Source organism: Papaver somniferum, chromosome 8 (assembly GCF_003573695.1).
Source record: "Papaver somniferum cultivar HN1 chromosome 8, ASM357369v1, whole genome shotgun sequence".
Taxonomy (NCBI): domain Eukaryota; kingdom Viridiplantae; phylum Streptophyta; class Magnoliopsida; order Ranunculales; family Papaveraceae; genus Papaver; species Papaver somniferum.
Window position 1 is genome coordinate 81,836,661 of NC_039365.1, and position 20,549 is coordinate 81,857,209.

The 20,549-nt window shown below is 35.3% G+C and overlaps 1 protein-coding gene and 1 long non-coding RNA gene across 2 annotated transcripts; one reads left to right on the forward strand and one right to left on the reverse strand.

Annotated features, from left to right (window-relative positions):
* Window positions 1-12,431: 12,431 nt before the first annotated feature.
* LOC113301788 (ADP-ribosylation factor 1-like 2) lies at window positions 12,432-15,182 on the forward strand. The gene is made up of 7 exons (XM_026550606.1): window positions 12,432-12,696; window positions 13,194-13,284; window positions 13,501-13,616; window positions 14,148-14,207; window positions 14,282-14,347; window positions 14,519-14,722; window positions 14,822-15,182. The coding sequence occupies exons 1-6, from the start codon at window positions 12,640-12,642 to the stop codon at window positions 14,711-14,713; spliced, it is 585 nt and encodes a 194-aa protein (XP_026406391.1). The 5' UTR covers window positions 12,432-12,639; the 3' UTR covers window positions 14,714-14,722; window positions 14,822-15,182.
* A 2,979-nt stretch (window positions 15,183-18,161) lies between these two features.
* Window positions 18,162-20,163, reverse strand: LOC113301789. Its single transcript, XR_003336484.1, has 2 exons — window positions 19,770-20,163; window positions 18,162-19,256 (listed from the first exon to the last, which is right to left on the reverse strand). It is a non-coding gene; the product is annotated as an uncharacterized LOC113301789 (long non-coding RNA).
* Window positions 20,164-20,549: the final 386 nt, after the last annotated feature.

The window sequence follows — 20,549 nt, forward strand, 5'->3', positions numbered from 1 at the left end:
CAAATCACCAATTATGGGTTTCACGGTTCTATCAAAACAAGTTCGGCTCTACCTCCATGTTAGTACTGTGCATAGTCACGCTAGTTACCAAAATTCGGTTGACTAAGTACTAGGATCGGATCTACACAACTTATAGTAACTACCTGTATTCGGTTGCACGTGTCCATGGGATCGGTTCCCCCAAAACTACAAACTTGTTGCACATTTTCATAAGATCGGTTCCCCCATCTACTAAAAACGTGTTGTACCTCTTACAAGGATCGATTTCCCTCTTGTAAATTTGTTGCACCTCTTACAAGGATCGGTTCCCCATTGACTAGATAAAAGTTGTTATTTACAAGGCATCGATCATACCATCTTGGGTGATTACTTAAGATCGGTTTCACTAATAAAAGTCATACCAATACATAAGTCAGGCCTTGTTAATAGTTTTACCAAGATACATAAACAAGTTTATGAGCGGTTATACTAAACACACATATTGGTAATTCAAAATAGATTTGCAAAAATAACAATACCAATAAGCCTAGCGATTTCCTTTTCGATTCACAAAACGAGTTTATGAACTTACTTCCTTTAAACGAATGTAAAACATTGTTTCCTAGGATGAAATCTTCACTCATACCCATACATAATCACAATAGCATTCATATGTGAAAATGCGGGGGTACAACAACCTCACCCAATATCTCGATTAGCAATCTGTATGGACTAACTCCAATATACTTTCTAGAAAATCAACTAGACGGTCAGACTCAATCTATAGAAAAGTATATCGAGGAGTTAATATCTCAATCTCTTGATTTGATCTTTACTCAAGCAAATAGAAATCTACGAGTCTTTATCAAATACAAGGATAAAAACTTGGATGGTACCAAAGACCAATATCTAAGGATCAATCAATTTTCAATCAACAACCAAAGGTTGGATTTCACAATTGATCGATACAACGCACAATCTATGATATTTCAATTATATAGCAAAATATAATGCGGAATAGAAATAACACAGACACCAGAAGTTTTGTTAACAAGGAAACCGCAAATGCAGAAAAACCCCGGGACCTAGTCCAGATTGAACACCACACTGTATTAATCCGCTACAGACACTAGCCTACTACAAACTAACTTCGGTATGGACTGTAGTTGAACCCTAATTAATCTCACACTGATTCAAGGTACAGTTGCGCTCCTTACGTCTCTGATCCCAGCAGGATACTACGCACTTGATTCCCTTAGTTGATCTCATCCAAAACTAAGAGTTGCTACGACCCATAGTCGAAGACTTGATAAACAAATCTGTCTCACACAGAAAATTCTATAAAATTGAATAAATCTGTCTCCCACAGAAATACCCAAGAGTTTTTGTTCCGTCTTTTGATAAACCAAGGTGAACAAGAACTAATTGATAAACCGGACTTATATTCCCGAAGAACAACCTAGTACTATCAATCACCTCACAATAATCTAAATTGTATGGTAGCGAAACTAGATATTGTGGAATCACAAACGATGAGACGAAGATGTTTGTGATTTCTTTTTATCTTGCCCTATCGGAGATATAATCTCAAGCCAATTATTCAATTGAACTCATACGATAAAAAATGGCAAAATAAGATCGCTCAACTACAAGAAAAGTAGTTTCGTCTGGCTTCACAATCCCAATAAATTCTTTTAGTCGTTAACCTACAGGGTCTCGAGAAGAAACCTAAGGTTAAAGGAGAATCGACTCTAGCAAACCAACTAGTATCACACAGGAGGTGTGGGGATTAGTTTTTACATATGCTAGATGTCTCCTTTATATAGTTTTCAAATCAGGGTTTGCAATCTAAGTTACCTTGGTAACAAAGCATTCAATATTCACCGTTATATGAAAAACCTGATTCAACCAAGCTAATATCTTTCAACCGTTAGACCGAAACTTAGCTTGTCACACACACAAATGAAATGTATTCATTTAGGTTTTAGTAACTGTACCTAAACGTGTACACTTAGTTGGTTCACAAATAATTAACCAATGGTTAGCCATATGAGCACTTTCATATTAACTGTGTTCATCTTTATCATAACTAGTTCAAATGACTCATAAGAACTAGTTGAAGAGTTCTTCAATTGCTTAGGTTTTTATTCATAAACACAATTGAAATAAAATCGGTTTGATCCACTTGAATCAATTCATGAACAATATATCCATGGTTTGCAAAGATTGCATTCCTTATAATTTATTGTTTTAAGTTCATGAACTACCGATTTGAGATATCACTAGCTTGAGTACGCGTACGGGTATCCGTACCTTAGCTACCGGATTTGAGTTTACAAACTCACCAGTAATTTTCGGTTCGAAAACTTCGGCCCGTACGCGTACCTAAGGTGACTGGTTTACTAGTTTGCAAACTTACAAACTCCAGTAGAAATTTTCGGTATGAAAACTTCCGTGGGTACGCGTACTCAACCTGTCTCCTTCACCAGTACCACATGCACACATATGCACGCACTTGGCTTCCGACACATGGATTTATACACTAATGTGCTAACACACTATATATGCTTATATCCATAGATGGTAAACTCGGCTCTACATCTCAATCATTGAAACATTCTTCTATAATGTTATAACAATCGTTATTCACGACTATCGTCATCAAAGCTATTTTCAAGATTGAAACGTCAGCATGACTTTCGTCACTGGTAAAGATGAAAATGGTTAAAGCGAAAGCTTACCAACACATATTTCGAGAAAAAGATAGGCGAGTAAACTCGGCTCGAAATAGCAAATGTGTATGTATGGAAACTATCATACTTATACGACTTTGTCTCAAGAGTAGGAGATAGAATAGACTTTTGAGTGATAGGTAAGTTCAAGTCTCCACATACCTTTTAGTCGGATGAAGTTCCACCGGTTCCTCGAGTAGTTCTTCGTCTTCGTAAGATGATCGCCATGGAGTCTGGAGCTTCAACTACACTTGACTATCCTAGACCAAGACTTAGGCATAAGTAAACTAGAAATCAAGACATATATTTTTGATCACTAATATTGAAAAACATGCTTGAGATAGCAACGCATGCGAGTTCGACCGAGCAATGCTCTAACAATCTCCCCCTTTGTCAATTTTAGTGGCAAAACTATCAATACATGTGGATTACAAAAAAAAAAAAAAAGATAAAACTTTGTAGATTCTTGTCCACTGCTTGATCTCCTTGGTGCTTCAACATTACTCGAAATCTTAGTCACTTCCAAGTACTCCAATGATTCCAAAGGTTGTAAGTTTAGCATCATCGTTGTTGAAGTTTCGTAGCCATAACAATGAGAAAACAAAAGCTCTCGATCATTGTTATACAGTGTCATAATATTATTACACATCATCAAAGTTCTCATATCACAACTTCGAAAACAATATTATGGTGATATGTATCACTCCCCTTAGTCAATACTTCGTCTCAACACGAAAACCAATCCACCTTACATAATGATCCGAAAACCATATATATTTGTAGTGTGAACTACATATTAATTCTCCCCCTTTTTGTCAATAAAATTGGCAAAGGTACGAAAACGGGATCCTAGTGAAATTCTCATGGAGACACTTCAAGACCAAAGAAAAGTACATATCAACTTTGTTTTTATGCAATCATAAAGCCGAAGCTAAATGCATTCATCACGGAGTTTATAAAAATACAAGATAACTCCTCACATATTCCACAACCGCATTCCCCATAAAGATATGGAAATTAAGCGCAAGTTCAGAAGAACTCTCCCCCATTTGATGTCATTCCCAAAAGAACAACAAGAGATACCTTACTTTTACAAGAAAATAAGGATTTCTTTGGACACCAACAACCAAAGAATAATTTTGTTATCCAAAAATTCTCAATCAAATTAACCACAAGAGAACCCATGATTAATCTAATCGGAATACACAACCAAAATAATCACAAACGAATCTATGATTAGTTTAGTTGGAAATGCTCACACAAGAAGACTTATGGAGCCACACAGTATATACATAAAATATGGATCGAGGAAGATCAATACTGCAGAATATACAAGGATTCATTCTATTTTCCATCACTATTCGCATAACGACATACAATAGTCATAATCCTTGTAAACAAAAGATTTCAACCTATCTTCCATCAAAGAGGTGACATAATAGGCTTAGCTTTTGTTTGTCAAAATTTCATTTATTTTTTTATCAATACATGCATATCGACATATAAACGAGATAACTTTTGACATCGTATGGGACAATAATAGTTCACGGATGCAAATACACATATCCCATAACATATTGCAATATATCAAACCATAAAGATTAATACTGCAATCATCATCTTCCAAAACAATTTTTTTTTTAGAATTTAAACAAATAAACCTAAAAACATGAAGATGAAAACGTTGGACATAGCTATGTGTACTCACAATAATGGCTATTCAAAACTCTAGTTATTCTACTAAACAAAAACAAGAATAAAATTCTCATAAGAAGATTTACTAGATAATAAATAAAAGAAAAAACATCTATTAGAACCCGATCACAAGCTAAAATCAAAGTTCACGTTCGCCAGTTTCACGGGGTTCGGGGCGTTCGAGCTTGTGATTCAAAATATCAACTGCGTCTTCGGAGAAGATATCCTTATTGAGAAGTTATTTAGCATGTGAATTTATGAGACCAAGGTCAGAAGTAACCTTTTTCAACTCAATTCTAACCACATCAATATCCTTCATTGTACCAACAAGTTGCAGTTTTGCTTCCTCAAAATACTTAAGAAAGTCATGAACCACTTCAGCAGAGACCATATCCTCATTCTCAACATCTTGGTGTAAGTAGGCATAAAAGCATGAGGCATTAGGTGCACCATCTTCTACAAGAGTTCTTTTCTTTCTCCCTTTTGATTCGAAACCAAAACCTTTCTCAAGAAATCCCTCTGCAAAATCACCATAGTGAGATGAAGAAGATGACATTCTTGATAATCCAGAGAATAACCTGGAGTATACGTACGTGACTTACGTAACTCAATAGGTCGGCTACTTAAAAGGTTTCTTAGGGTAGGAAATTTAGGGTTTCCTTAATTGACTCGTGCCAGTTACACGTGTAAACATGTACGAGATCAATCTCGACCCATAAAAAGTACAAAAGTCATACGCACACAACCTTGTGAAGATTCTTGCAAATTGAAGAAATCTTAATGACTCTAAAAATCTATGTCTCATAGAGAAGCATCTTTAGAGTACATGAGTAACACCTTGTTTAACCAAAAAGAAAAACAATGACACATCAAATACAAATACTTGTACAAGTATTTATTTTTTTTCCAAAAGATACTCATGCTAATAACGATAAGAAAATAGCTTGAGAATCTAAGAATACTATGACGCAAGTATACCTGAGCATATCTCTCAACCAGGATTTTTGTGTGAGAGATTTCAACCTTGTGATCAATTTGCACAAGTATGAGCTTTTATCTCATCAAATGAATATCTCTTTTGGTTAAACCCCTTTCTTCTGTACTTTGGAAGAAGACTCTTATGATGTGAAAAATTATCATAAAACTTACTATCATCATAATATAACATATAGTAAGGTTTTTACCTGAAGAGTGTTGTCTAGATGGAGTACACAGTTTGTTGAAGATTTCTTTATACCCCTCAATAATCAATCTTAGGTTGTCATTCATCCGCTCATATCTGCATTCTTCACTTGATAAATGATTCACATTAGAATTTATATTATCTCTAATTCTGATAGGAGAGGGAACAATAGTTCTTCTTGGACGATATTTGTTAACGGGTCTATAATGCTTTTGTGTATTTGAGGAACTCATCGAATTGACCTTCCTGGTAGGGAACACAGGATGTGAACAAAAACCAATTGGTTTAGACATACGAATGTCAGTTACACCTTTAAGAATTAAATCTAAGGTGTGTTGAAGTTACACCAATTGGTTTAGACGATATTTTTTTTCCAACTTGGATTTCCTTTTTTTGCACAATGTGCCCTTTTGAATCACAAAACAGACACACTTTCTGATCACATGAGTGATTAGAGATCTCAGACCTAACATTTTCGTTTGGAGATGTCTTTCTTCCAACAGATGTGTGAATCCCCTCCATAATAGTTTGAGTGGGAAGAGAATCTGAAATTACTTCTGAAACTGGAGCTCTTTCAGTTTGAATAGAAGTAAATGGTATAGTAGACTTTTCTGAACATCCTTGAATGGAGAGTCTTCTCAAAAGGTGTTCAACATCTAAGGCATCCTTTTTAAACTTTGCCTCAAGTAAGATACGAGTTGATCGAACTTCAAGTTTTTCTTTATAAGGAGCCTTTTCACTGGAGCCACAGTCTTTTACGACACCAAGAAGAACATTGACATGTTTTTTTAACTGTTTGAATCTATCATCTTGAATTCTAACAAGGTTTAGAATTAGTTTACTATCTCTAGTTGTTTCCTTTTGAATAACAGAGTCAGATTCATTAGAAACAAACATGTCAGTGTTAGTCTGTTTCGTTTGAACACTAGGTTCGTCTATAACAGAGATTGAGGGATCTTTCTCTTTGATAGACCTATTAGAAACAAAGTCTTTATTTCTGGTGACGCGTTTATCAGAGATAGTAATCTTGTCCATAGAGTCAGATCGCTACAAACACAGACTTTTGAGGTCTTGAACGTGTTTGCCTGCTCTGATACCAATTGAAAATGCGGGGGTACAACAACCTCACCCAATATTTCGATTAGCAATATGTATGGACTAACTCCAATATACTTTCTAGAGAATCAACTAGACAGTCAGACTCAATCTAGAGAAAAGTATATCGAGGAGTTAATATCTCAATCTCTTGATTTGATCTTTACTCAAGCAAATAGAAATCTGCGAGTCTTTATCAAATACAAGGATAAAAACTTGGATGATACCAAAGACCAGTATCCAAGGATCAATCAATTTCCAATCAACAACCAAAGGTTGGATTTCACAATTGATCGATACAACGCACAACCTGTGATATTTCAATTATATAACAAAATATAACGCGGAATATAAATAACACAGACACCAGAAGTTTTGCTAACGAGGAAACCTCAAATGCAGAAAATCCCCGGGGCCTAGTACAGATTGAACACCACACTGTATTCAGCCGCTACAGACACTAGCCCACCACAAACTAACTTCGGTCTGGACTGTAATTGAACCCTAATCAATCTCACACTGATTCAAGGTACAGTTGCGCTCTTTACGTCTCTGATCCCAGCAGGACACTATGCACTTGATTCCCTTAGCGGATCTCACCCACAACTAAGAGTTGCTACGACCCAAAGTCGGAGACTTGATAAACAAATATGTCTCACACAAAAAAGTCTACAGGATTGAATAAATCTGTCTACTACATAAATACCCAGGAGTTTTTGTTCCGTGTATTGATAAATCAAGGTGAACAGGAACTAATAGATAAACCAGACTTATATTCCCGAAGAACAGCCTAGTATTATCAATTACCTCACAATAATCTAAATCGTATGGTAGCGAAACTAGATATTGTGGAATCACAAACGATGGGACGAAGATGTTTGTGATTTCTTTTTATCTTGACCTATCGGAGATGTAATATCAAGCCAATTATTCAATTGAAATCGTACGATAGTAAATGGCAAGACCAGATCGCTCAACTATAAGAAAAGTAGTTTCATCTGGCTTCACAATCCCAATGAAGTCTTTCAGTCGTTAACCTACAGGGTCTCGAGAAGAAACCTAAGGTTAAAGGAGAATCGACTCTAGCAAACCAACTAGTATCACACAGGAGGTGTCAGGATTAGTTTTTCCAGATGCTAGATGTCTCCTTTATATAGTTTTCAAATCAGGGTTTGCAATCTAAGTTACCTTGGTAACAAAGCATTCAATATTCACCGTCAAATGAAAAACCTGATTCAACCAAGCTAATATCTTTCAACCGTTCGATCGAAACTTAGCTTGTCACACACACAAATGAAATGTATTCATTTAGGTTTGAGTAACCGTACCTAAACGTGTACACTTAGTTGGTTCATAAATAGTTAACCAATGGTTAGCCAAATGAGCACTTTCATATTTACCGTATTCGTATTTCTCATAACTAGTTCAAATGACTCATACGAACTAGTTGAAGAGTTGTTCAATTGCTTAGGTATTTATTCATAGACACAATTGAAACAAAATCGGTTTTATCCACTTGAATCAATTCATGAACAATATAGCCACGGTTTGCAAAGATTGCATTCCTTATAATTTATTGTTTTAAGTTTATGAACTACCGATTTGAGATATCACCAGCTTGAGTACGCGTACGGGTATCCGTACCTTAGCTACCGGATTTGAGTTTACAAACTCAGCAGAAATTTTCGGTTCGAAAACTTCGGTACTAGTTTGCAAACTTACAAACTCCAGTAGAAATTTTCGGTATGAAAACTTCCGTGGGTACGCGTACTCAACCTGTCTCCTTCACCAATACCGCATGCACACATATGCACACACTTGGCTTCCGGCACATGGATTTATACACTAACATGCGAACACACTATATATGCTTATATCCATATATGGTAATATCAATTCTACATTTCAATCATTGAAACATTCTTCTATAATGTTATAACAATCGTTATTCAAGACTATCGTCATCAAAGCTATTTTCAAGATTGAAACGTCATCATGACTTTCGTCACGGGTAAAGATGAAAATGGTTAAAGCGAAATCTTACCAACACATATTTCGAGAAAAAGATAGGTGAGTAAACTCGGCTCGAAAATGTGTATGTATGAAAACTATCATACTTATACGACTTTGTCTCAAGAGTAGAAGATATAATAAACTTTTGAGTGATAGATAAGTTCAAGTCTCCACATACCTTTTAGTCGTATGAAGTTCCACCGGTTCCTCGAGTAGTTATTCGTCTTCGTAAGATGATCGCCATGGAGTCTGGATCTTCAACTACACTTGACTATCCTAGACCGAGACCTAGTCATAAGTAAACTAGAAATCAAGACATATAATTTTGCAAATAATATTGACAAACATGCTTGAGATAACAACGCATGCGAGTTCGACCGAGCAATGCTCTAACAATATGATCATGTCGATGTCTTATATACAAAGTTTAATGGTTAAGCAATAAACCTCGTACTGTATTCCTTAATACTATGTCTAACTAGAGTATCATACACAGCTTCGCGGTTATGTTTTCAATATGCACGACTTGAAAGATACGTTAGGGAATGAAACAGTTCAAGTCAAATATTACTAACCTCAAGGATGATGTTGTCGTTGTAGATCCATACTTCTTCACATTCTTCAAGTCTTGATGTAATACTTTTAAGTCTCATATCCTAACACTTTCAAGCTAACCTATACGAAGTTGACTCTAGTATATAATCAAGTGACTCTTTAAATGAGTTTTGATTCACTAAAATATGACAAGAAAACTTGACATACCAACGCTTTGTGGGTTCAACCGAGCTATGCTCTAACACTAATGACAGAAGAGAAAGATTGATTCCCATTCTATTTTGTTTTCCTTATCCTCTCTGGTTCTTTTAAATTATTTTTTCTGTTAAAATCAAGAGATAACTTAGAGTTTTCATCAGATCAGATTTAATCAAACGAAATCGTGGTTGTTTAAGAGAGATTTAATCATTTTATTGAAGATTTTCTGGTGGTGAATATGATGAGACGAAATAAATGTTCTACAAAGAGGTTAGTGAGAAATCCACTTCTGATTTTGATGATTTTACTTTGATTATAATCATGTTATACGTATTGGATTTTTTTTAATTTCTTTTTTGATAATATTTTAACGATTCTTCTGATTTGAACTTAGGGTTTCTATGTTTTTATAATTTCTTCATGTTTCTCTGATAATCATTTTTCTAGGGTTTGTCTGATATATGTTGTTCTTAATTGTAGAAAGTATGAGATTCAAGGGGTTATAAATGATGTTCAACATGATATGTTTCCAACCAGGGATATTAAGGTTAAGCATGCAATCAATACTGCAGTTTTGAATTTAAGGGTTTGTTTAGAGTAGATATGGGCGTGAATCAGTTAAAGTCTAGGATTAGTCATATGTTTAGATTGACCAGTAGGGAGATTTTAAACCTTATGTGGTTTGTGGATCTTTGTTTACCAAAATCCATCATTAGAGATGAAGAGTTTTGGTTTTTCTTGGATTATGCACAACAAGATGAGAATGGTTGGATTACATTGCATTTGCAAGTGTTTCCAATAGATGAGAATGGTGAGATATATTTATCTCAAATTACTGCATAGTCGCAGCCTCCTCTACCTCAGTAGACACCCAAAAAGAATGTGACACCTAAGAAACCAATATCTAAGACTCCAAAGAAACTAGATGGTTGCAATAGTTCAACACCCAAGAGATCATATAGAAACATTGTAATAAAGAGATTTTGAGATGGAAACACTGTAAAAAGAAGTATGAGAATAGCAAGGATCAAGAAGAAGAATCCTACAAGATTGTTCATTGCTTTAGATGATGAAGATGCCTATGTTCCAGAATTTACTCAACACACACAAACTAGTGTAGCTGAGAACAATCCTGAGATACCTGAAGAATTGACTCAACATGCAGAAGCTAGTGTAGCTGTGGTGGTGAAGATGTTCATTTATGGAGAAGAAGATAAGAGTACCACGTATCTAGGAAAAGATGACATGTGCAGAGTCAAACCATCGAGTGGGTTATCAATTATCGATTCAAAGGAATATTCAGTCATTTTAAAACCACTTAACGGGGCTAACTTTCCATCCATCGTTTTTGGTCAAATAAGACCTAGTTTTGTAAGAAATAAAAAAACTGGCTTAGTTTTGTAAACCATTAAAAAAAAGGCTATTTTTGTATAAATCCCTTGCTTATTTCATCTTCCGATACTCATCCAAAAGAAATCGCTCTTCATCACTGTAAGGTTACTCATAGAGTTGTTCAATTGTTTACTTCATGTTGCTGAAATAGCATGCAAGTGTACAGATCTTTACACAACCACAACAAACATGTGAAAAGAAACTTCAAAACACACACAACATGTCATATGTTGCTGAAATATCATGAAGGTGCATAGATATGTATACAACCACAACAAACATGAGAAAAGAAACTTCAAAACACAAACAACATGTCATATGTTGTTGAAATAACATGAAGGTGGACAGATATGTACACAACCACAGCAAACATGGGAAAATAAACTTCAAAACACACACAACAACTCATATGTTGCTAAAATAGCATGAAGGTGCACAAATATGTGCACAACCACAACAAACATGGGAAAAGAAACTTCAAAACACAAACAACAGGTTATATGTTGTTGAAATAACACGAAGGTGGACAGATATGTACACAACCACAACAAACATGGGAAAAGAAACTTCAAAACACACACAACAACTCATATGTTGCTAAAATAGCATGAAGGTGCACAAATATGTGCACAACCACAACAAACATGGGAAAAGAAACTTCAAAACACACATAACATGTCGTATGTTGCTGAAATAGCATGCAGGTTTACAGATCTGTACACTAATACCACAAATCTGATAAAAACAACTTCAAACACACAAAAAGAAGGCCAATATATGAAAGTAGCAGATGATTTGTTACCTTTTGCTCCTCGAACATATGTTGAACCTATTGTTCTCTTCTTAGGTAGTGATTTATTTGAAGGTTTTGATCTCTTGTTAGGTGGTGATGATTTTGAAGTTTCTTCTGCTACAATTGATGTTGAAACTACTATACTCTTTGAAGATTTTGATCTCGTCTTAGGTGCTGATGATTTAGGAATTTCTTCTACTTTAGTTGATGTTGAATCTTCTGGTAGTTCTTCTGCTTTTCTCTTTGAAACTACTTTTTTTTTCGCATTCACCATGATGTTACTTCCATTACGTTCATCAATGGTTTTTGATTATGAAGATTTTGAGTTTTAATTTTCTCTCGGTTAGGTTAGGGTTTACGAGTGTTTTTTATTTTGGTTTGATTTTTTTCTTCTCTCCGTTAAATGATTATTTTTTCCAGATGAACGTGGCGCCTCCACAATCAATGCGTCAATTATAGAACGTTGTGATTCGCTGCATGTATGCTTAACGAAACGCTTGCGAAGGATAAGAAAGTCTATAAACCTTTTCAAATTAATTTTGGACTAAAGTGTACCTAGTTAACTAAGGCTAGACTAATCCATACTTTTGGAGGCGTTCTTGGACCAAACCGTTTCTTCCCCTTAATACAAACTCTGACGTGGCCATCATGGGATGGAATTGGCAACAGGCCAACGAACCAAACTCAAAGGAACAAAAAGGAACCTGGTTCGGATCCGGGAACCAAAATTGAAAACACTTGGTGGGTCCAACTACCACCACCACAATGTAAGTTCCTTTCATGGAAAATTCTCAAAACCAAGTCCTCCAAAGCAAAAAAGAAAAAAAAACTCTTCTCTCTCTTCTGTCGTCTATCTGTGTGATTCTTCCGTCATTAGAAGAAAACATCAACCTAACAGAGAAAAAAAAAACCTCTGAAATTTCTTAATTCTTAGAAGAAGGAACTTCAATAAATCTTCAGTTGTTTTATTTTAGAGAGAGGAAGTTAGGAAGAAGAATAGGGCCATGGGACAGGCCTTCAGGAAACTCTTTGATACCTTTTTCGGTAATAGCGAGATGAGGGTACGTTTTTTTCTTTAGGAAATTTATTGACTATCATATCTGAAGGGAAATTTTATGAATTTATTTAACTTCGGCTGCTTGAATTTAATTGTTTTGTTTTGTTCGTTTGTTTAATTCTTGAATTTTATCAGATTCATTAATGATGTCTTTGATTGTATGAGTGATTTTGCTTTGGGAGATTTTAGGGTTCAATTTGATCTTCCCTATTTTTTATTAAAGAGTTAAACTCGCAACTTTTGATGGTGAAGAAAATTAGGTTACTGCGGTGCTGTTTGAGAAAATTGGAGATTAAAAAAAGAGAGGAAGGAACACAGAAATCACTAAGTTTAACCCAAAATTGTTAAAACTCAAAAAGAATTGACTCTGCTTTTAGTATAGGCTATACCTCATAACAGTTGTGGTTAAGAAAATTTTGAAAATTTGATTGTATGTGAGAATTTGTCTATGTGGTGATAATCTATTTATTATTGGAGATTTCTGAATCTATGCTTGCTTAGGTTGTGATGCTTGGACTGGATGCAGCGGGTAAAACAACTATTCTGTATAAACTACACATTGGAGAAGTATTATCGACTGTACCCACAATTGGTGAGTTTCTTTTTTTGGCAATAAAATTATATATGTTTGTGTTTAATGTTTGTCTATAGCTACTGGCCCAGTTCAGTTTTGCAAGTGTAAGTATGTTCTGATGTCAATTGAAAACTTTACACACCTCATATGACTATTATTGTTGAGACGGTAATTATTTTCTTCTTGAGTTGGAGTTGCACTGTGTTTATTTATTCCTTTATTGATTTTGTGTAGGTTTCAATGTCGAAAAGGTTCAGTATAAGAATGTAATTTTCACTGTGTGGGACGTAGGAGGCCAGGAGAAACTAAGGCCACTATGGAGGCATTACTTCAATAATACTGATGGACTGGTAACAATTTGAAATTGTTCTTATATATCTTTCCTCCCTGGTCTATTAATATCTAATCTGATGCCTTTTTAGTGTTTTGGATGTGTTATTATACTAGTCTTTTTATACAATTAAGACAACTGGATACTAACATAGCTAAACTGCCGCCTGCTTGGTCAGGTATTCTCCCCGTTCTTTAGAACAGAAGACTGTTGAACTTATAGTTCGCGATTAGTATAGTGTTAGTAAGATAGCGACGATAAACATCTATACCAGGTCTCCACCGCCGGCAGGGAACCTAGCCTTATTAAAGTTTTATGTTTACAACATAAATTTTTAATGTTCGCGACATAAATTCAAGATTGGGGCCAGTTTGACACATTGGAAATTTTGTGAATATTAATTATCATGCATCTAATATTTCTGTTAAATTGGTTTTGTCTCATTTTAGTTTTTGTCGCTGCTAGTTGTTTTTTGGTTGACAAATGATGAAATGTCGGGTGTTAGTTTGTATTAACCAAAGTTGACATATCTAATATATTGTATTTGCAGATCTACGTTGTTGATTCTCTGGATAGAGAGAGAATTGGAAAAGCCAAAGCAGAGTTTCAGGTTAAGTATATTTTGGATTCCATTCATCAAGATTTTCTCTATTTGTAGATTCTAATGAGTGTTCACTTCTTCAGGCTATCATTAAAGATCCTTTTATGCTGAACAGTGTCATACTGGTGTTTGCCAACAAACAGGACATGGTCTGTTGAATGTACTTTAAGCTGCATAGTTTGTGTTTTTGTCATTTTTTTGTACTAGAATGGCTCATGACACTTTCTAAATTTCTCTTTGCTATCAATCAAACCCATAAATTTTCTTTTTTATTTTGCGATTTGTTCATCCTTTATACTTTTCCAATTTATGCTATCCAGAAAGGTGCAATGACCCCAATGGAGGTGTGTGAGGGACTTGGCCTCCGTGATTTGAAGAACAGAAAATGGCATATTCAAGGTACTTGTGCTCTTAAAGGAGATGGCCTTTATGAGGGGTTGGACTGGTTAGCAGGAACACTGAAAGAGTTAAAAGCGGCTGGATATTCTGTTACATTGGGCACTTCATCCTTTTAAACAGTCCAGGTCATCTCTCTACCCTTGGTCTGCACTTCTAAAACTTGTGGAAGTATCTTTTCTGTATATTTCTTTACAGGATCCAACTGTATGCATGGTTTGTTTCAGGTTCAATTTTCCAACGGTCAGTAAGGTGAATTATCATATGACCCACTGAAAAAGTACAACAGTTCTACTTCATTTTGTAATTCTAAAGCAAGTATAGTATTGGTTAACCATTAGTCCTCTTTGTTGCTCTTAGAACTTTGATCTATTTAATGGAATGGACATATTGAGATGTCGACTCCTAGCATTCTGATTAAACGAGGGTGACGTTATCCTGGTCGGTTCCTCTTACTAGCCACTGCAGTATACCTTTTTGTACCCCGATGAAAAAAAGGTTCATGTTTTAGTCTCTGATGTTCTTGGTAAGAATAATAGACCCGTGAGATTTATCATGTTGATTATGATATTGATTGTTCATATTTCACACTAGCTTCCGGAACTCCATAATGGGCGATGTTATCCTGGTTGGTTCCTCTTACTAGCCACTACAGTATACCTTTTTGTATCGCGATGAAAAAAAGGTTCATGTTTTAGTCTCTGATATTCTTGGTATGAATAGTAGACCCGTGAGATTTATCATGTTGATTATGATATTGATTGTTCATATTTCACACTAGCTTCCGGAACTCCATAATGGGCGACTGCTTCTCTTGCTCACCTGATCGATTTTCTACCAGTTACGTTTCAGATGATATCCACTAGTCCTATCGGCTCAAAAGTCGAATATCAATTGTGACTACATGTACAAACTCAAAACTCAATAATTATGATATCCACTTGCGTAAGAAAAATTGTAGCCCTCCTCTCTCCCTTACCAATGATCAAACCCAAAAGTCCTTGTATCCATAATTATTTTCATCTTACTCTCGTTCTATCTGCCAAAACCGTGTTGCCGAAGGAAAACTATTCCCATTTTGTCTTCGACTTCTTCAACGGTTCAACCTAAATCTAGAATTTGGGATTTCATACCTTCTGAGCAAATTTCATATCTTACATTTTAGTATTATTATTCACTAGATCTTGTTTTATATAAATAAAATAATTTCTTTTTATTTTTTTGCTTTATGTTTCTAGTGAAATTGGGGGCTGGCTTTATGTTTTCCTTTATGTTTCTAATGGAATATATCTATGGCAAATTTTTGTCATATGATATTTCAACTCCGCTATTACATCGATTTGTTATCTCCTCGCCAACAAGCCCAACTAGGTTGCTACCGAACTTTTCGTCTGCGCACGTATTATTGGTACGTCGCACGTATTATTCACCGACCACGTTTTTTATAGCTTTCCGTGGATTATTCCCATCCCTAATTAAGGCCGTCAGATCCAACTACGCCATACAAAGAAAACATTACTTCTAATGAAGGAGATTACAAATTGAATCGATTGTATTAATGGAGAAGATCGAAAACTTCTCTTAGTTGAACGATTCAATTTCTGATCTTCTCCTCAAGAATCTTCAAATAAGTTTCCAATGATTAATGGAGGAGACTAAAAATTAAATCAACTGTTTCTCTTTTCTTCAATTAGGTATGTACATGTCCTCATATCTTAATCTTTTTTCTACTGTAAGCTATAATTTTAGGGTTCTATTCATATTCTTCATTAGAATTTCAAACTCTTAATCATTTGACTTTTATACAAAATTGGGTTTCCCCTGAATTAAGTTAGGGCATCAAACATTTAAAACCTAATTATTTGATTATTACTTCAGCTATTTGAAATTAGGGATGTTTCTCAATTAGGGTAAAAGAATTAATTTATAATAACTGTGAACGTGTTCCTTGATTTGGATTTTATTTAAAATTTCGTTCTGGTGAATTCAATTTATTTAAAAAAAATTGTTGATGGGTATCCATATTTCTCTATGGAAACTGAATTCCCTGGAATTGTGTTGCTCCACTTGGGAATTTCAAAAGTAGCTCTCATATTCGTTTATCACATATGTTGAAGTTGATTCAAAGTGGAACAGGTAAATGTTGTATATGACAGCTTAGTTTTAGGAAATTTAGTGCAAGTGATGGCGTTTTTGCCAAAGTTTGATTGACATTGGCACTTAGTCAACTATATTAGTACATGGATTCTCACCACAGTTGTTTGATGCCGTTTCTTATATGTATATGTACGCCTTCTTCTGTATTTTTCTTTGATCACAAATTTTTTCGAAGTTTTTGATGATATATTTTCTCATTTTAACCATGACCGTCGTAGACTTGGAGCCATACATGGTGACAGTTGCACCAAGCAGATGGGTAAGCAACGCAGGGGGTTCACCCATGCCTATATGTGACCCTGTAAGAAACTTGATGAGACAACAGGATTTGAGATGCAACTTGGGCATCAAAGAGAAGGTTGAATACGTTAAGTCTATCTTTCAGGTATTTTAATTCTCCTTTTTGCATAGTTCTGATCATACTGCATAACTCCATCGAGCTAATCGTAAGAAGGATTAGACTGTGTGTTATTATATTGATGCTAGGGGTTAACTCCACGACCCGTCTAACCAAAGTAACGTTGCAACTTTTACTGAAGTTACTTCTATTATCCCATGTTATATTAGCTATAGAAAATTCACGGTCTGTGCATACTGGAGACGCACACTTTAAGAAAAGTGAATCCAACTTATGAGATATTAGCCAGTATCTAACCACCCTTTGCATAATTTTTTTGATACCTTCAGGTGGATCAAAGTTGACAGCAAAGAGGTGTCAGGCGTGGATGCCAAGCTTTTCATTGCATTGTCAGTCCCCTATCTGCGTATGCATGTCGTAAGAACCTTTTATTTATCCGCCGGATATGATTTGGATCGAGGTCATTATTGAGGTTGCTAAGAGAGTCTTGCATGGATAAACTAAATAATCCTTACGGAGTAACATCTACTATTACCACAGAATAATAATAGCAGGAGTAGTCAACAACATCACCTGCAAAGGAAATGTAAAACAGTAAAACACCCATTGATCATTTTTCGACGTGCAACGCACGTGCAATCTACTTGTTTGCCTTTTAGGTTTTGTAACGGAGTCGATGGTATGTTCAAGTATATTTTTTGAAGGCAACCAATTTTGACGTGAGGACGAGGATTCATATAAAGTCAATCAATGGTTAGCTGAATGGGTTAATTATGATGACATATAGGACAAATCATTCTTGCTACGAAGGATTTTATATTAATGAGAAGAAGTTTTAAAATGGCTAAAATCTAATGAGAAGCCCATTTTTTTGAATTACATCGTTCATCTCTTTGATCCACTATTCTGTAGAATTATTGTATTTAAATTCGTACGGGATATGTTATATTTTGTATTGTTTATGTTGTACGTACCATTATAAAGTACTTTTTTTTTTTGAAGCATGAAATTTATTAAATTAGTAAAGGGCTATTACATGAAGGTACGTGATATCCAAGGATTCAAAAATTACAATCAGATTGGTATTGCGTGAATCAACAGCGAAAAGATAGTGGAGCGAAATGTGAACAACGGTCAGGAAGATGTTGGAATTGGGGACCTTCGTTCAATGAGCTGTATTTTGTAGTTGATGGTAGTGAGGTTCATGCGCTTGATTGAAGGTGCTAGTCAGGCATTTGCTACCATCTGCTGAGTTGTACCCGAACATATATTGTGTCGTTCCTTTTTTTTCGTCTTGATCCATGACTTCAAAAAAGTACTTGGCTTTTAGTTGATGCAGAAGATGAATCGAAGACGATTTAGCCACAATACAGGAAGTATAAAAATGCAAACTCCTTGTGCTAAACCAGAATCTAGGGTGATAAAACTTTCTAAAAAACCAAGTACCTAAAGTAATTACAATAGTGTTTGTAAAGTTAATAACTTAAAAATGTACTACACTTGATATTATTATTACAAGTAGACCTAGAGCTTGTTACAAGAAACTACTGAACGCTAAAGCTATCTAAGAAAATAAGTGGATGGAGGTGGATGCTCCACCGGCCCAGATAGTAAACATTTAGAACTTGTTGCATTATGTTGAGATACTGAGAACTTGAGAAAAACTTATATAGCTCTTTGATTCCTTCGGTTCTTGTGATAAATAGGAAGCTAAAATACTTGCTACCGGCTGTGAATTCCCCAAGGTCATGATTTTGAGCTTGTTAAATGGATCCAAAAGGCTCAAATAAGACCAAAGATATGAAGGAAATAAAATTGCTGCTTCATAAGGAGCGTCGCTGAATTACTCGAAATGTCAGCAAACTATCCTGGATTTGAAGTTGATAAACCTTCTAATCTTCGTTGATATCCTAGGGGAAGATTTTACCCAATGTAAAAAGTCATGCGAAATGACAAAAGTCTTAGCTTGGTGGAGGTTGCCCCGGTATCATCATTCTATTGGAACCCTCACTGTTACTCAGCTGTGTTTGAAATTGAAAAAACCCTGAATTTTCATCTAAAGATCTAGTTATACAAATCCTCATAGTGGCCTCACAGTGGCTTAAATGTTTGAGAAAACAACACTCCAACGACAATCAAACCTTGTCCTTGAAACACAAACCAAAACATTGTAGAAATCCATCATTGACAATCCAACAAGACTGACAGAAAACCATCCCTAGCTATAATCTAATTACCAAAGAAACATGTAACATGATTCCTGAACAATAAGAATCATCACCAACAAAACAATCATAGACAAAAACAAACGCCAAATTAAGGAAGATCTGATGCAAAAATAACATCATACCAGACAGTGGTCAAGGTGAAAGCAAACTAGGCAGACCGGAAAAATCACCCATAGCCCACTAACAAACGAAAAGGGAACGTAAAACCCCAGATTTGAAAAACAAATAAGGATTCACTAGGTATAAGGCTATTATAGAGAAAATCTAATGAGGCTTGAACATATAAGATAGATGGGGTTAAAATTCTAATTCGATGCAGAATCAAACCTTAGGATAGATTAGGTGAATATATGCTAAGACAAAATCAGAATTCAAACAACAACAATACAAGAAGGATGGGAAAGAAATCAATTTAGGGAAAGGAATAATTACTGAACATCTTGAAGAAATCATCGGAGGATTCAGCAAAAAACAGGGGCCAGAAGTATTCATGGTGAAGCACATCGCCGAAACTACCTCCATTGAAGACCAAAACACAAAATCGCAGCAATCATCGTTAATTAGAGCAGAAATCCCATGAATAAAGGTTGGGTATCTCAACAATCTAGCAAACAAATCTTAAATGCATCTGAAGGGCCGGTGGAACGGAGATCTAGCTGAGAACCATGATTATTTGAGATAGGGTTTTGAAATAGCTTGAAAGAGAACCAGTTAGTAAAGGGAAAGCGACTCTCATCGGTTAAGGTTTTTTTTTCTTCCGCATAATGTACTTGAATTATCATGTTATCATGATTCCAATTGGTGAAATGTTTATTCTCCACCACTATGTAACTTTTCAAATCTCTAAGAGCATCTCCAAGAGAAGGTGGATCTATTTATTTTTAGTGAGTCAGTGACACATATGATTTTTGACCCCCTTTGACATAAATCCATCTCCAATAGGGTCCTACAAGTTAGGAGGGACCAATTACTAATTATGAAGATGTTCAAGAAAGTGTTATCTACACCTCCGGTTGCACCTCCACGTCATGTTTTTAACCAATTTTCTTTCTAAAGATTAAAATTCTCATTGTTGGAGATGGTTTTTTAGATATGAGGTCCTATATTTACTCTATGTGTAAACCCCATAAATAAAAGGACTAAATAAAAAATCTACGTAGGATTTATACACCTTCACTTGGAGATGCTCTAAGGTGATTTAATAAAATATAT

What these genes read in the sequence shown, in the direction of transcription:
- LOC113301788 (XM_026550606.1), top strand. Translation starts at nt 12,640, where the DNA reads ATGGGACAGGCCTTCAGGAAACTCTTTGATACCTTTTTCGGTAATAGC. An exon ending in ATCGACTGTACCCACAATTG is followed by an intron (nt 13,285 to 13,500) that starts GTGAGTTTCTTT and finishes GATTTTGTGTAG; the next exon opens with GTTTCAATGTCGAAAAGGTT. An exon ending in AAGCCAAAGCAGAGTTTCAG is followed by an intron (nt 14,208 to 14,281) that starts GTTAAGTATATT and finishes TCACTTCTTCAG; the next exon opens with GCTATCATTAAAGATCCTTT.